This window comes from Salmo salar, chromosome ssa12, assembly GCF_905237065.1.
Source record: "Salmo salar chromosome ssa12, Ssal_v3.1, whole genome shotgun sequence".
Classification (NCBI taxonomy): Eukaryota; Metazoa; Chordata; class Actinopteri; order Salmoniformes; family Salmonidae; genus Salmo; species Salmo salar.
In genome coordinates this window covers 26,086,172-26,102,288 of record NC_059453.1, presented here as the reverse complement: position 1 = coordinate 26,102,288, position 16,117 = coordinate 26,086,172, and the positions used below count along the sequence as shown (strand labels likewise).

The 16,117-nt window shown below is 45.3% G+C and overlaps 1 protein-coding gene across 2 annotated transcripts; it reads right to left on the bottom strand.

Annotated features, from left to right (window-relative positions):
• Positions 1–1,851: 1,851 nt before the first annotated feature.
• Positions 1,852–15,728, bottom strand: LOC106564703 (NACHT, LRR and PYD domains-containing protein 12). 2 transcript variants are annotated; one of them, XM_014130970.2, is made up of 10 exons: positions 15,293–15,728; positions 14,510–14,619; positions 12,229–13,893; positions 9,486–9,833; positions 4,918–5,085; positions 4,638–4,808; positions 4,186–4,329; positions 3,900–4,073; positions 3,472–3,645; positions 1,852–3,261 (listed from the first exon to the last, which is right to left on the bottom strand). In XM_014130970.2, the coding sequence occupies exons 2-10, from the start codon at positions 14,548–14,550 to the stop codon at positions 3,249–3,251; spliced, it is 2,898 nt and encodes a 965-aa protein (XP_013986445.1). In that variant the 5' UTR covers positions 14,551–14,619; positions 15,293–15,728; the 3' UTR covers positions 1,852–3,248. The 2 variants fall into 2 exon arrangements, with proteins under 2 accessions (XP_013986445.1, XP_013986446.1); XM_014130971.2 differs by lacking the exon at positions 9,486–9,833 and having other exon boundaries at positions 14,510–15,728.
• Between the last annotated feature and the right edge of the window lie 389 nt (positions 15,729–16,117).

The window sequence follows — 16,117 nt, the reverse complement described above, 5'->3', positions numbered from 1 at the left end:
CCTCTGAATCATTCAGATGTTCATTGGCAAACTTCAGACGGGCATGTATATGTGCTTTCTTGAGCAGGGGAACCTTGCGGGCGCTGCAGGATTTCAGTCCTTCAAGGCGTAGTGTGTTACCCATTGTTTTCTTGGTGACTATGGTCCCAGCTGCCTGAAGATCATTGACAAGATCCTCCTGTGTAGTTCTGGGCTGATTCCTCACCGTTCTCATGATCATTGCAACTCCACGAGGTGAGATCTTGCATGGAGCCCCAGGCCGAGGGAGATTGACAGTTCTTTTGTGTTTCTTCCATTTGCGAATGTTACGAATCCCTTTGGCCCTGCAGTCTAGGGGGGATGGAAACGAGACCCGTAACATAACTCATGCAAATTATAATAGTGAAAAGGAACAGTGTGAACAAAAACCACAGACAACTTAAATCTACCGTCAAACACTAATAGTTTATTGTTTAAACACACGGTAATGGGGTGTGGGAAAAGGGGCTGAGCTGGACCCAAGGAAAGAAACAAATCCAAAAACACCCCTAAGCTAGTCTACCTGCTTCAACAACCGCCAGCTAACTAACCAAAAATACAGTGGGTGGTCCGCGGTGGGCGACATGGGCCTACATTTTCCCACCATCAAACATACAGTCAACACTTTAACAAACCAATACTCACAGGTACCGGACAAATGTGACATGTAGTTGCAAAACACAAGAGAGCTCTCCAAAGAGAGAGGGAGAGATTAAGTAACAGTGAGATTGAGTTTACAAAGAGAGGGAGAGAGAGATTGAATGACAGAGAGATTGAAACACAGAGAGATTGAGCTCCAGAGAAAACAACGGACTGGGGTTTTAAACCAAGGGAAAGGGATGTGATAGGGTAATGGAAAAGGAGCAGGTGTCTTCTGATTAGCGATTGATTGATGATTGATTGGGGAATGATGATTGCCACCTGTGAGGGGAGGAGAGAAAAGAAATACACACACAGGATACACACTCAGGATACCTGTATCCATAACAGCGAGTAATCGCACCAACTGTTGTCACCTTCTCACCAAAGCTGCTTGGCGATGGTCTTGTAGCCCATTCCAGCCTTGTATAGGTCTACAATCCTGTCCCTGACATCCTTGAAGAGCTCTTTGGTCTTGGCCATGGTGGAGAGTTTGGAATCTGATTGATTGATTGCTTCTGTGGACAGGTGTCTTTTATACAGGTAACAAACTGAGATTAGGAGCACTCCCTTTAAGAGTGTGCTCCTAATCTCAGCTCGTTAACTGTATAAAATACACCTGGGAGCAAGAAATCTTTCTGATTGAGAGGGGGTCAAATACTTATTTCCCTCATTTAAAATGCTAATCAATTGATAACATTTTTGACATGCGTTTTTCTGGATTTTTTTGTTGTTATTCTGTCTCTCACTGTTCAAATAAACCTACCATTAAAATTATAGACTGATAATTTCTTTGTCAGTGGGCAAACGTACAAAATCAGCAGGGGATCAAATACATGTTTCCCTCACTGTACAATGACTGCCTACGCAGTCAAACCCGGACAACGCTGGGCCAATCACGGCCGGTAGTGATACAGCCTGGAATCGAACCAGGGTGTCTGTAGTGATGCCTCAAACACTGAGATGCAGTGACACTTTGCACTGTAGACCGCTGCGCCACTCAGGAGCCCATAGATTTAACCATAGAGATCCTCATTTTATTAAGTTAAACCCTTCTATATGGAGTTTTGTCCAAATGTATATATGCTGTCTGGAGTAGAATTCTGTTCATTAGCATGTTCATACCACACCAATCTAAGGGTTCTATTCAACCTGTATCGTTGAAGACTGCGCGACAAGTCTGGGGGGGATTGGTAAAGGTGAAAACGTCTTCAAATGGATTATTCATTTATTCAGTCCCACTATAGGCCCCCAATGATGACACATCCTTGGTTAAACAAGAAAACACAATAAGGTCATTATGTAAAACATAGCATCACCCTTCTCTTCAGTAAAGGCTACATCGTATACTGTAACGTCTTGACATTGATGTGCAAAAAAATACTGCATGGACTTCGAGGTTACTGAGCATGATTGAGGTTAAAGGTACTGAGTAACTGTCACGTTCTTCAAAACGAACGGACCAAGGCGCAGCGTGAATTTAGTTCCACATCTTTTTAATACAAAGTGAAACTAGAAACAAAACAACAAAACTTACAAAGAACGTGAAGTCGTAGTGCCCACACACACTAACTCAAACAAACAATATCCCACAAACACAGGTGGGAAAAAACGGCTACCTAAATATGATCCCCAATTAGAGGCAACGATTACCAGGCACCGGCGCAGAAGAAGGCTCCCACCCTGGAGCTGGACGCCGTGCCCGTACTGGGCACCGGCGCAGAGGAAGGCTCCTGCCTTGGAGTTGGACTGGACGCCGTCCCCGGAGGCTCCGGCCCGTTGACCGTCGCCGAAAGCACTGGACTGTGAATGCACACCGGAGGCCTAGTGCGTGGAGCAGGTACAGGTGGCACCGGACTGGTGACACGCACTTCAGGGCGAGTGCGGGGAGCTGGCACAGGATGTACTGGACTGGGGAGGCGCACTGGAGGCCTGATGCGTGAAACCGGTGCAGATGACACCGGACTGGTGTCACGCTCTTCAGCACGCCAGTGCTGCAGCACTCTCATCGCTACCACCTCTCTACGGAATCTTTCATCGAATTCCTCCTCCGACTCCCAAACAGGCTCTGGCACTCTCCGCTGCTCGACCACCAGCTCCATGTGCCCCCCCCCCCCAAAAAAAAAATCTTGGGGGTTCTGTGGCCATGGTCCCCGGCGTCGTCGCTGTCCTTCCATGCTCCTTGGCGGCTCCTCCCATGTCCAAAACACCTTCTCCTCCATGGCACGCTGCTTGGTCCTTGCGTGGTGGGATATTCTGTCATGTTCTTCAAAATGAGCGGACCAAGGCACAGCGTGAATTGACTTCCACATGACAGTAACATCCTTTAGTTTAGTACACAGACACTGTGGTTACATCCTAAAGGGCATCCTACTCTATAAAATTCGATATAATTCACTTTTTCAAGTTTAGGCACTTCTTTAATAAGTCTGTACAACGGTCAATTCATTTGTTTGAATGCAAATCCCAGTCTGCGTCCGAGATGGCATCCTGTTCCCTTTACAGTGAACCACTTGACCAGAGCGAGTACAGAACTTGAAGATCAAGCCGAGACGCCAAGATCAACCCCGTCAAGTGAGTCAAGACCTCTCTCAATCGTTGATTCTAGAACAAAGAATAGTGTTACCACCATAGACACATAATCCTACAAAATAATGTTCTCATTACATCCCTATTCTAACAGAATTGTCCACTGAGGGGCCACACAATCCAATTATGAAAAGTTGACACACACATACAGGGATCTACAGCCACAAAAGTCATTATAAATAAATGACTATCATCATTGTAAGCTTTGATGGCATCAGTACTTACTCTAGAGTCTGTAGATTGTAGCGTTGGTTGTCCCTGATGTCGGAGAGAATTCTCAGTCCTTCTTCTCCCGTGTCATTTCCCATCAGGCCTAGTTCTGTGATGCTGGAGTGGCTGGACTTCAGGGCTAAGGCTAGGGAGGAGCAGCCCTTTACTGTGATCCCACAGCATCTCAGACTGGAGGGGGGGGGGTGAATGTGGGGAGAGAGATGGGGATAGAGAGAAAGAGTGGAGAAGGTCACCAGAGAGGGAGAAACTATCTTCAATTTGTTTTGGTCAACAAGACTACATAAATTGTACGAGTGATTTATAAGTTATTATACCAAGTCATTTTGTGAATATGCTTATAATAATTCATTGTTTGAAGAGCATGCAGTGTGATATCATAGACCAAGCCGTGAGCTTTATAACTCTCTAATGATGTTACTTACAACAGTCTCTCTAGTGTACAACACCTGGACGTCAGTCCCATGTAGAGAGTCTTCACACCGCGGTCTCCCAGGTCGTTTCCAGAGAGATCCAGTTCTTTCAGGTTGGTGAGGTTGGAGCTGAGAGCTTTGACCAGCACCCCACAGCATTTCTCTGTCAGTTTACAGTCACTCAGCCTAGGTGGGGAGAGGTAATTACATTGAGAAAGTTGCCCCCCCCCCCCACACACACACACACACACACACACACACACACACACACGCTAGGTCTAACCATTGCAGAACTCACCTGAGGGTCTCAAGTGAAGACAAGCAGAACAAGACTTCGGCCCAGTCATCCGAGTCGCCCAGATGGTTCCTGCTGATGTCCAGCTCTTTGAGGATAGAGTTGAAATGAAACCCTCTGACTAGGGTGATGCCACAGCTCGCCACACTGGAGAGACAGGGGTAAAGAAAAAGAAACTCTTCAATATTCAGCTCCAGTCCTAGATTCAAAATACTGGCTTTCAGAGACTTTAAGTGTTCGCTTTAGACTGCCTGGAGAGCTAGATGGGAGGACAGGGTTTGCACTTTTGCGACTATTCTATTGGTTCCATTGTGCCAGGCAAGCTCAATCAACCCAAGTCTGACAAGTATTTGAACTAATTTCAAATAGTATTTGAACCAAAGTCTGTCAGCTTACATGGAGTAGGGGCTAGGGGAGAGTGGCCCGTACACTTTTGGTGGGGTAAGCTAGCTTACATAAGTTTCTCCAGTTGACAGGCGGGCAGTCCGAAGGCGTTGCAGAGCATCTTGACCCCCTTGTCCTTCAGGTTGTTGTTGCTCAGGTTGAGCTCCCTCAGACTGGGGATGTTCACCAGACATCCAAACATGTTCTCACAGCATTTCTCAGTGAGCTGACAACAGTACAACCTGGTGGTGGAGGGAAAATGTACGGTACATTTACTACAGTGAACATTCCACTTTAGAATCAGTGAGGTGGAATGTGTGAGTGTACTACAATACTCCAGACAGTACTCACTCCAGTTTGTATATCTGGGTTGACTTCAGTATGTCCATGAGCAGCTCCACCCCCGCGTCTCCCAGGTCGTTCATGCTGACGTCCAGCTCTCGCAGGTGTCTGGGGTTGTCTATCAGTAACACCGCCAGAGCGCGACTCAGCTCCAGGCCCAGCTTGCAGTTTGAGAGCCTAACGAAGATTATAATACTTTAGAAGATGCGGCCTATGTGGTCCAGCGGTTAGTGTCGCAAACCCCAGCACAGATGTACAGCCTAGGCTACCAGAGTCAGCATGAGTTCAAATCCGACCCATGCCATTCTGACTCGCAAACTCTCCTGTCTCCTCTTCACTCTCCTATCTCAATAAAAATACATTATACCCTTAAAGAATATATTTATGTCAAATAGTTTAGAAGATAAACTGTATTTCCTTATGAGGAGAACTTCATTTGCATCAAACCACAGGATAAACCCATAGGGGAACATGAATGGTAGAATGGTGCCGGAGAGGATGGCTGACGTTTTAGTGCCCCTAACCAACTGTGTTATTTTGTTTGTTTTTTAGCTGTAGACCACACTATCTACCTAGAGAGTTGTCATCTGTATTTTTCGTAGCTGTCTACCTACCACCACAGACCGATCCTAGCACTAAGACCGCACTCAATGAGCTGTATAGCGCCATAAGCAAACAGGAAAACGCTCATCCAGAGGCGGCTCTTCTAGTGGCCGGGGGTTTTAATGCAGGTAAAGTTAAATTCATTTTACCAAATTTCTATCAGCATGTTAAATGTGCAACCAGAGGGGGGGAAATCAACTCTAGACCCGCTTTACTCCACACACAGAGACGCATACAAAGCTCTCCCTCACCCTCCATTTGGCAAATCTGACCATAATTCAATCCTCTTGGTTCCTGCTTACAAGCTAAAATTAAAGCAGGAAGCACCAGTGACTTGGTCAATAAAAAAAGTGGTCAGATAAAGCAGATGCTAAGCTACAGGACTGTTTTGCTAGCACAGACTGGAATATGTTCCGGGATTCTTCCTATGGCATTGAGGAGTACACCACATCAGTCACTGGCATTATCAATAAGTGCATCCATGACATCATACCCACAGTGACCGTACGTACATACCCCAACCAGAAGCCATGGATTACAGGCAACATCTGCACTGAGCTTAAGGGTAGAGCTGCCGCTTTCAAGGAGTGGGACTCTAACTCGGAAGCTTATTAGAAATCCTGCTATTCCCTCCAACGAACCATCAAACAGGCAAAGCGTCAATACAGGACTAAGATCGAATCGTACTACACCAGCTCAGATGCTCGTCGGATGTGGCAGGGCTTGCAAACTATTACATTTTACATTACATATACGTCATTTAGCAGACGCTCTTATCCAGAGCGACTTACACTATTACAGACTGTTACGTTCCCCAGTTTCTGTGTTGTGGGTTTGTATTAGAGGTCGACCGATTCATCGGAATGGCCGATTAAATAGGGCGGATTTCAAGTTTTCATAACAATCGGTAATCGGCATTTTTGGACACCGATTATTTGCCAGCAGCTCTTCGCTGTGCTTCAAGCATTGCACTGTTTATGACTTCAAGCCTACCAACTCCCAAGATTAGGCTGGCAATACTATAGTGCCTATAAGAACATCCAATAGTCAAAGGTATATGAAATACAAATGGTATAGGGAGAAATAGTCCTATAATTCCTATAATAACTACAACCTAAAACTTCTTACCTGGGAATATTGAAGACTCATGTTAAAAGGAACCACCAGCTTTCATATGTTCTCATGTTCTGAGCAAGGAACTTAAACGTTAGCTTTTTTACATGGCACATATTGCACTTTTACTTTCTTCTCCAACACTTTGTTTTTGCATGATTTAAACCAAATTGAACATGTTTCATTATTTATTTGAAACTAAATTGATTTTATTGATGTATTATATTAAGTTAAAATAAAAGTGTTCATTCAGTATTGTTGTAATTGTCATGATATATATAAAAAAATTAAAAAAATTAAAAAAATCGGCTTTGAAAAGTCATAATCGGCCGACCTCTAGTTTGTATGTGTGTATTTCAGGAAATGGCTTCCTGGATTCAAAGCAGCTGATTGGTCGGCCCAATTGCAGATTGGAGCTCTGACCCTGCCCTCCCGTCAGGGGATACAGCTGTCTGCAATTAACGACTCCTTCTGCAGCTTGAAAAGCCAGTGTTCCTTTGTTAGGAGACAGAGCTTCATTGTATGTGCTGCGTTGGTCTGGTAAAATTGTTGTCAAGTATTTTGTAACTGGTCCTGCAGAGGTATGTGTATGCCAAAAGGACTCAGTGTTTTTGATTATTGAAATTGTTCACTTTACATTAGTAATTATTCTGTTTTTGTTCCCAGGGGGGAAGGGACCTTAGGAGTGTTTAGACAAGAGGCCTGCGGCCATTTATATACCTGTAGTATGTACTCTGTCTATGCACACTAGGTAAGACCTGGGTGGACCAACCCCTGTATTTTGGTTAGCGCGCCAGGTGGCGTTAAGAATAAGTAAGTAGTGGGTAGGTAGGAGAGGGGACTCTAACTTTCTTTGCTTTGGTTCCGTTCAGCCTCTTTTCCACAAACTACCGTGTGAAGGAAGAATAAATTCCCTGTAAATGGTAATATTCTCTGCCTCTCATCCTTACCTGCACCTACAATCACATGCCTCTTTCACTCCACATGGAGTTGAGTGTAGCAGGGTGTTGCCTTCCGTCCTCCAAGAGGCGTGCGTAACACAGACTACAAAGGGAAGCACAGCCAAGAGCTTCCCAGTGACACGAGCCTACCGGACGAGCTAAATTACTTCTATGCTCCCTTCGAGGCAAGTAACACTGAAACATGCATGAGAGCATCAGCTGTTCCGGATGACTGTGATCACGCTCTCCGCAGCCGACGTGAGTAAGACCTTTAAACAGGTCAACATTCACAAGGCCGCAGGGCCAGACAGATTACCAGGACGTGTACTCCGAGCATTCACTGACCAACTGGCAAGTGTCTTCACTGACATTTTCAACTTCTCCCTGTCTGAGTCTGTAATACCAACATGTTTCAAGCAGACCAGCATAGTCCCTGTGCCCAAGAACACTAAGGTAACCTGCCCAAATGTCTACCGACCTGTAGCGCTTTGAAAGGCTGGTGATGGCTCACATCAATACCATTATCCCAAGAAACCCTAGACCTACTCCAATTTGCATACCTTCCAACAGATCCAGAGATGATGCAATCTCTATTGCACTCCACACTTCCCTTTCCCACCTTGACAAAAGGAACACCTATGTGAGAATGCTATTCATTGACTACTGCTCAGCGTTCAACACCATAGTGCCCTCAAAGCTCATTACTATGCTAAGGACCCTGGGACTTAACACCTCCCTCTGCAACTGGATCCTGGACTTCTTGACGGGCCACCCCCAGGTGGTAATGGTAGGTAACAACACATCCAGCATGCTGATCCCCAACACGGGGGCCCCTCAAGGGTGGGTACTCAGTCCCCTCCTGTACTCCCTGTTCACTCATGACTGCATGACTCCAACACCATTCAGTCTGCCTGACCAACGACGAGACAGCCTATAGGGAGGAGGTCAGAGACCTGGCTGTGTGGTGCCAGGACAACTCTCCCTCAACATGATCAAGACAAAGGAGATGATTGTGGACTACAGAAAAAGGAGGACTGAGCGCGCCCGCATTCTCATTGACGGGGCTGCAGTGGAGCAGGTTGAGAGCTTCAAGTTCCTTGGTATCCACATCACCAACAAACTAACATGGTCCAAGCACACCAAGACAGTCGTGAAGAGGGCACGACAAAACCTATTCCCCCTCAGGAGACTGAAAAGATTTGGCATGGGTCCTCAGATCCACAAAAGGTTCTACAGCTGCACCATCGAGAGCATTCTGACTGGGTGCATCACTGCCTGGTATGGCAACTGCTCGGCCTCCGACCTCAAGGCACTACAAAGGGTAGTGCGTACGGCCCAGTACATCACTGGGGCCAAGCTTCCTGCCATCCAGGACCTCTATACCAGACGGTGTCAGAGCAAGTCAAAAAAAATTGTCAAAGACTCCAGCCACCCTAGTCAGACTGTTCTCTCTGCTAGTGGTACCGGAGCGCCAAGTCTAGGTACAGGAGGCTTCTAACAGCTTCTATCCCCAAGCCATAAGACTCCTGAACATCTAATCAAATGGCTACCCAGACGATTTGCATAGCCCCCCCCGTACACTGCTGCTACTCTGTTATTATCTATGCATAGTCACTTTAATAACTCTACCGACATGTACATATTACCTCGACTAACCGGTGCCGCCGCACATTGACTCTGCACCGGTACCCCTGTATATAGCCTCGCTATTTTACTATTGCTCTTAAATTATTTCTTACTTTAATTTTGTCCTTTTTTTTAAACTGCATTGTTGGTTAAGGGCTTGTAAGTAAGCATTTCACTAAGGTCTACACCTGTTGTATTCAGCACGTGACATAAAATGATTTGAATACAATGACGTTACAATGATCAGAACAAGTTTCCTAGCCATTGATTTTCTACCCATTGATCAAAACTCACTTCAGGATCTGCAGTTTGCAATTAACAACCTTCAGTCCGTCAACGAGGTGAAACACACCGGCTTCTCCGGGTTCATTGCCGCTCAGATCCAGCTCTCGCAGGTGCGAGGGGTTGGATTTGAGAGCTTTGGCCAGAGCAGCGAAGCCATCCTGTTTCACCCTACAGCCGGACAGTTTCAGTCTCTCTAGTTGGCAATGTGGCTTGGCCAGGCCGGCCGCCAGCAACTGTACTCCTGAGTCCTTCAGCGTGTTGAAACTCAGGTCCAGAGCTTTCAGACTGCACACCTCTGAGGTGAGCGCCGAGGCCAGACCTTCACAGAATATCTCAGTCAGATTGTGATATGACAGCCTGGTGGGAAGGAGGGTTAGGGAATCAAAAAGAACATAGCCATATTAGCAGACATTAAACCAACAAAACCGTGTAATGATCATAAGACAGGTCCAACAAACCTGACTTACATCACTGTGATGACAATTATCTTGTGCGTTACAGACATTTCATATAGATATATATACAGTGAGCGCTAAAAGTATTGAGTTAGTGACACATTTTTGGTTTGTTTTGTAGTTCAACACTACGGATTTAGAATGATACAATGACTATGAATCTAAAGTGCAGACTGTCAGCTATACTTTTGAAGTACACTGCTCAAAAAAATAAAGGGAACACTTAAACAACACAATGTAACTCCAAGTCAATCACACTTCTGTGAAATCAAACTGTCCACTTAGGAAGCAACACTGATTGACAATAAATGTCACATGCTGTTGTGCAAATGGAATAGACAACAGGTGGAAATTATAGGCAATTAGCAAGACACCCCCAATAAAGGAGTGGTTCTGCAGGTGGTGACCACAGACCACTTCTCAGTTCCTATGCTTCCTGGCTGATGTTTTGGTCAATTTTGAATGCTGGCAGTGCTTTCACTCTAGTGGTAGCATGAGACGGAGTCTACAACACACACAAGTGGCTCAGGTAGTGCAGCTCATCCAGGATGGCACATCAATGCGAGCTGTGGCAAGAAGGTTTGCTGTGTCTGTCAGCGTAGTGTCCAGAGCATGGAGGCGCTACCAGGAGACAGGCCAGTACATCAGGAGACGTGGAGGAGGCCGTAGGAGGGCAACAACCCAGCAGCAGGACCGCTACCTCCGCCTTTGTGCAAGGAGGAGCAGGAGGAGCACTGCCAGAGCCCTGCAAAATGACCTCCAGCAGGCCACAAATGTGCATGTGTCTGCTCAAACGGTCAGAAACAGACTCCATGAGGGTAGTATGAGGGCCCGACGTCCACAGGTGGGGGTTGTGCTTACAGCCCAACACCGTGCAGGACGTTGGGCATTTGCCAGAGAACACCAAGATTGGCAAATTCGCCACTGGCGCCCTGTGCTCTTCATAGATGAAAGCAGGTTCACACTGAGCACATGTGACAGACGTGACAGAGTCTGGAGACGCCGTGGAGAACGTTCTGCTGCCTGCAACATCCTCCAGCATGACCGGTTTGGCGGTGGGTCAGTCATGGTGTGGGGTGGCATTTCTTTGGGGGGCCGCACAGCCCTCCATGTGCTCGCCAGAGGTAGCCTGACTGCCATTAGGTACCGAGATGAGATCCTCAGACCCCTTGTGAGACCATATGCTGGTGCGGTTGGCCCTGGGTTCCTCCTAATGCAAGACAATGCTAGACCTCATGTGGCTGGAGTGTGTCAGCAGTTCCTGCAAGAGGAAGGCATTGATGCTATGGACTGGCCCGCCCGTTCCCCAGACCTGAATCCAATTGAGCACATCTGGGACATCATGTCTCGCTCCATCCACCAACGCCACGTTGCACCACAGACTGTCCAGGAGTTGGCGGATGCTTTAGTCCAGGTCTGGGAGGAGATCCCTCAGGAGACCATCCGCCACCTCATCAGGAGCATGCCTAGGTGTTGTAGGGAGGTCATACAGGCACGTGGAGGCCACACACACTACTGAGCCTCATTTTCACTTGTTTTAAGGACATTACATCAAAGTTGGATCAGCCTGTAGTGTGGTTTTCCACTTTAATTTTGAGTGTGACTCCAAATCCAGACCTCCATGGGTTGATAAATTGGATTTCCATAGATTTTTTTTTGTGATTTTGTTGTCAGCACATTCAACTATGTAAAGAAAAAAGTATTTAATAAGATTATTTCATTCATTCAGATCTAGGATGTGTTATTTTAGTGTTCCCTTTATTTTTTTGAGCAGTATATATTCATCCATATTGGGTGATCCGTTTAGAAATTACAGCACTTTTTGTACATAGTCTCCCCATTTTAGGGGACCAGAAGTATTGGGCCAAATTCACTTGTGTATTAAAGTAGCAAAAAGTTAAGTATTTGGTCCCATATTCATCGCACATAACTACATAAAGTTTGACTCTACAAATTGGTTGGATGCGTTTGCTGTTTGTTTAGGTTGTTTAAAATTATTTTGTGTCCAATAGAAATGAATGGTAAATAATATATTGTGTCATTTTGGAGTCACTAATTGTAAATAAGAATAGAATATGTTTCTAAACACAATAGTTTTGGTCCTATAAAATGGGGGGAATAGCCTATGTACAAAAAGTGATTTCTAAACGGTTCACCTGATATGGATGAAAATGTTATTATACATCACATCCAAAGTGCTGGAGTACAGAGCCAAAACTACAACAAAATGTGTCACTTTCCCAATACTTTTGGAGCTCACTGTAATAGCTGGTATTGTTAAATGACCAAGTACTTACGTGGCTGTCTGGGAAGCTTTGATCACTGGCAGCATCCTCAGAAGTTCCTTGTCTCCTCTCTTCTTTACTTCCAACCCAAGCATGTCTATCGGCCCAGACTCTGATGCCACTAACAGAGCGGCCAGGTCAGACCAATGTGCACGTGGGTATTTGGCATCTGGGGGGATTCCCGTCTGGAGAAAGTGCACGCCATCAGTTTCTAAAGAGCTGTCACCCAGTTCTGTCAGGCAGTTCAGCAGGTTGAGTGTCCTCGGTGAAGCGGGATTCTCCATGACCTTCTTCTTGATATACTCTACTACTTCCGTCAGTGTCTCCGACGAATTGTAGCCAGCCTCTGCAATTGACTGGATGAAGTTCTGCGAGAAGCCTAGGAGGAACCGGAGGAAGAGGTCCAGCTTTCCGTTTTTGCTCTGCAAGGCCATGTCCACTGCATTTCTCAGGTTTTCCTCTTGGCTGTTGCAGGATTGAAGAAACCACATTGCAGCAAAGAACTCCTGAATGGTAGTATGCCCAAAGTAGTAGATCTTCTTTTGGTGCAGCCCAATATCCTCCCTAAAGATGGGTATGTTCACCTTTGCGAACGCAGCTGCCACTTGGACATCAATGTTGCACTCTCGTAGGTCTTCCTCGTAGAAAACCGTGTTGCCTTTCACCAACTGCTTAAAGGCTAGTTTCCCCAATTTAATAGCCATCTCCTGTGTATTCTGGTTCTGTGTTTGCAACAGGGCGAGTAGGTCAGTGTACACTGGAGTCAGAGCTCTGGGGTAACATTCTTTATCAAATAGAAATGTCTGTCTCCCGAGGAGTAACGCACAAATCGAACAGATAATAGGTATCTGGCACAAGACGTAGAGGCTTTTTGAGTACTTCAAGTAGGCAATAATTGCATTGGCCTGGTCCGTGTCATTGATTGCTCTCCTGAAGAACTCCTCTTTCTGGTAATCTGTGAAGCCTTCGATTTCAGTCACTTCATTGATGTACTGAAGAGGGATGCGACTGACTGCCGCAGGTCTGGAGGTAATCCATATGTGAGCGGCGGAGGGAAGAAGATTACCGTTAATTAGGTTTGTAAGCAGTGTCGGCACGGAGGAGGCCTCTGTGACATTGGTCACTATCGGGCTGTTCTTGAAGTCAAGAAGACGTCGGAATTCATCCAGCCCGTCAAAGATGAGCCAAATTCTGAAGTTCTCCAAGTTGGAAATTCCAGGTTCTTTCAGTTCTGGGAAAAACTTGTGAAGAAGTTCAATTAGACTCAGTCTCTCCTTCAGCAAATTCAGCTCCCGGAAAGGAAGAGGAAATAAGAGAGGACATTCCTGGTTTCCTTTTCCCTCTGCCCAGTTAAGAATAACCATCCGCACCTGGCTAGTTTTGCCAATACCAGAGACGCCCTTTGTCAGTGCTATTCTGACTCGTTCGTTGCCTATTTCAGAATCAAAGTATAAACCTATGGGTGAGCATGTCCCTTGGTGTCTCTTCCTGTAGGTTGGCTCAATTTGAATGTACTCATGTTGGTTCCCCTCTCCACTTTCACCAGGTGGATACTGGAGATCACAATGTATATAAAATGGATTCTCAGTTTCCCCCCCTGGCGGACTTTGATACTTTTTCTTCAAGATGGCTTTGAGCTTATTGCTGAGTTTTGCCACATTGGAGGCAGAGACTTCCCTGTTAAATTGGCAAAAAAAAAGGATGTCATTTCTATACAGAGCAGGCATACCTGTGAAGAGTTTCAATCATATTGTCTGTTAACTATATATATAGTCTATTCTTTTGAGAGCCCCCCCATTTGACCCTCTTGATCCGAATTGTCTCCCTTGCAAATGAACGACAAGACCGTAGGAGCCTTTGAGACCATTCCTATATGGTATGGTCCAGCTTGTTATCTCAATAAGTCAGTGCTAGGAACCTCTTGGTGCTAAAATAACATCTCCTTAACATTAATTTTGGTTGGTCCAATGTGATTTACAATTGTATATGCATTCCACAGGAGGTAGGGAGACAGAGACGCCCCTCTTCATCACTTTAAATACTGTTGTGAAGGGTTGTGGAAGAGTAAACTCCTTCCGGGTCGGTAATGAATATCCTATATTGAATTCAAGTCTGATGTTTCGTTCTCAACTATCTTCATATCATCAATTCTTAGAACTTTACAGATGGAATAAACTAATGCTTATATGAACATAAAATAGGCCTACAGTGTATTCTAAATTACACATTTTCCATAGACTCATTTTGATCTTGTCCTCTGTTCAAATTACTGTGGTGAATGTAATTGTCTTACCTTGGTTCAGTCTGATGTTTTTCTCTCCCAGGGCGAAACATTTTCCTCAAATCAGGAGAGGCAGATTTCCTATGACCAATGTTTGTTTCCCTCCAAGGCGGAGGCAGTATCTGTGAAAAGGGCAGTAAGGCAGGCTATCGCATCCCTCGTGTGATGAAGAAAATAAGATCCCACTACCAACCATAGACCTGTAACACAGATTCTGGATATTGTCTTCCTAACTGTATTAGCCATAGCGCTGTGTGTATGGGGCTACAGTAATGCACTGGCAAGACTGCCTCAATTCAAAGTCTGCTCACAGATTATAAATGATTTGCTAATAAATTAATTAAGTTAAATAGGCTACCTAAAGAAGACAAACTGACAAAACACAAACTGACAAAAACACGGAGGACCTATCCATTTAGGCCGTATTTTTTTTCTCCAATAAATTCGCTTAGGATCAGCCTAAAAACACTGCAAACAAAAAACGGGGAGCTCTATTGGTACACGAATGCAGTGTAACCCCTGGCCTTCAAAACTAACAAATGGATTATGCAAGGCGGAGGGGGGGTCATCCCAAATTATTTATAAATGCAAAAATACATCTGACTACATGGTCTGAACACTGAACTCGCTTCCGCGTTTCTTTACATCCGTTCCTTGGTGCTGGGCTAGCCCACGACTAGACAGAAAATAACTAGCTAAAATACGGCATGCAGTCATCCCATTGCAACTGTATCAACTCTAATTTAATAGCAAACACATAATGCAATTCCATTGTTACTTGTTGGATTTTCTCACTTGATTCTAGGCCATCACTGCGTCTCAGTAAATGTACGTGTTTTAAAATAGGTCGAGGAGGCAGCTTCAAACTCCGTTGCGATTTCCAGTCAAAACAAGGTACCCGCAAAAGTGCGAAAAATCAAGAACAGGGGCGCGTTCAGCAGGATAAAGTTTTGGAACGTCCAGATAGAAATATTCTATGTAGAACAAACATGCCTCTTCGATATGTTCAATAATGAATGACGTTAATTTCTATCTGCAATGTTCGCGAACGTTTTGCAAATGAACGTGATCCAGTTCACACCCAGTACACATTTGAGAGGTTAGATCGTTTTTGTCCACCATCAATTAGGTGAAATGTAATCTCAGACCAAATGTAGCCTAAACATAATATGGCCATAGAAGTGTTGTAAAATAAAATGGTGAGATCCTTTTGAGAAGAGATTCCTGCTGGAGAAGAGAACAAGGTGACCTGGAAGCGGAAGTGTGCGTAATTCATAGGCTATAATGGCAAGACCGCGAATTGAGGTGATAGAAGCGCTGACAATGCTACGAGATTTGGATGGAATAGAGTCAGATGGAGGGGAGGATCTTGATGCTGAGATCGACTATGATGATGAATGGGGGAATTATTCAATGCTGGCTGCGATTCTGATTATGAGCCTGATCTGCCTCAGTTTCGGCGCAAGAGAGCCCGAACGATGCCCACCGTGCAAGTGTCAACAACTCAGATGGAGGGAGAGGAGAAGGGGAAGGACGGCACGGTTTGGATAAAACAGTCAGTGGACAATAACCGGATCGGTTATGAGCACAGAATGGCACCCCATTGGAATCGGGCCCTAC

Excerpts from the sequence above, each read along its gene's own strand:
- LOC106564703 (XM_014130970.2), bottom strand. The coding sequence starts at position 14,550 with ATGTTTCGCCCTGGGAGAGAAAAACATCAGACTGAACCAAG. Across the intron at positions 13,894-14,509 it reads AAACATCAGACTGAACCAAG|GGAAGTCTCTGCCTCCAATG; the intron begins GTAAGACAATTA and ends CCAATTTAACAG. Across the intron at positions 4,074-4,185 it reads TCTTCACTTGAGACCCTCAG|GCTGAGTGACTGTAAACTGA; the intron begins GTGAGTTCTGCA and ends CTCCCCACCTAG.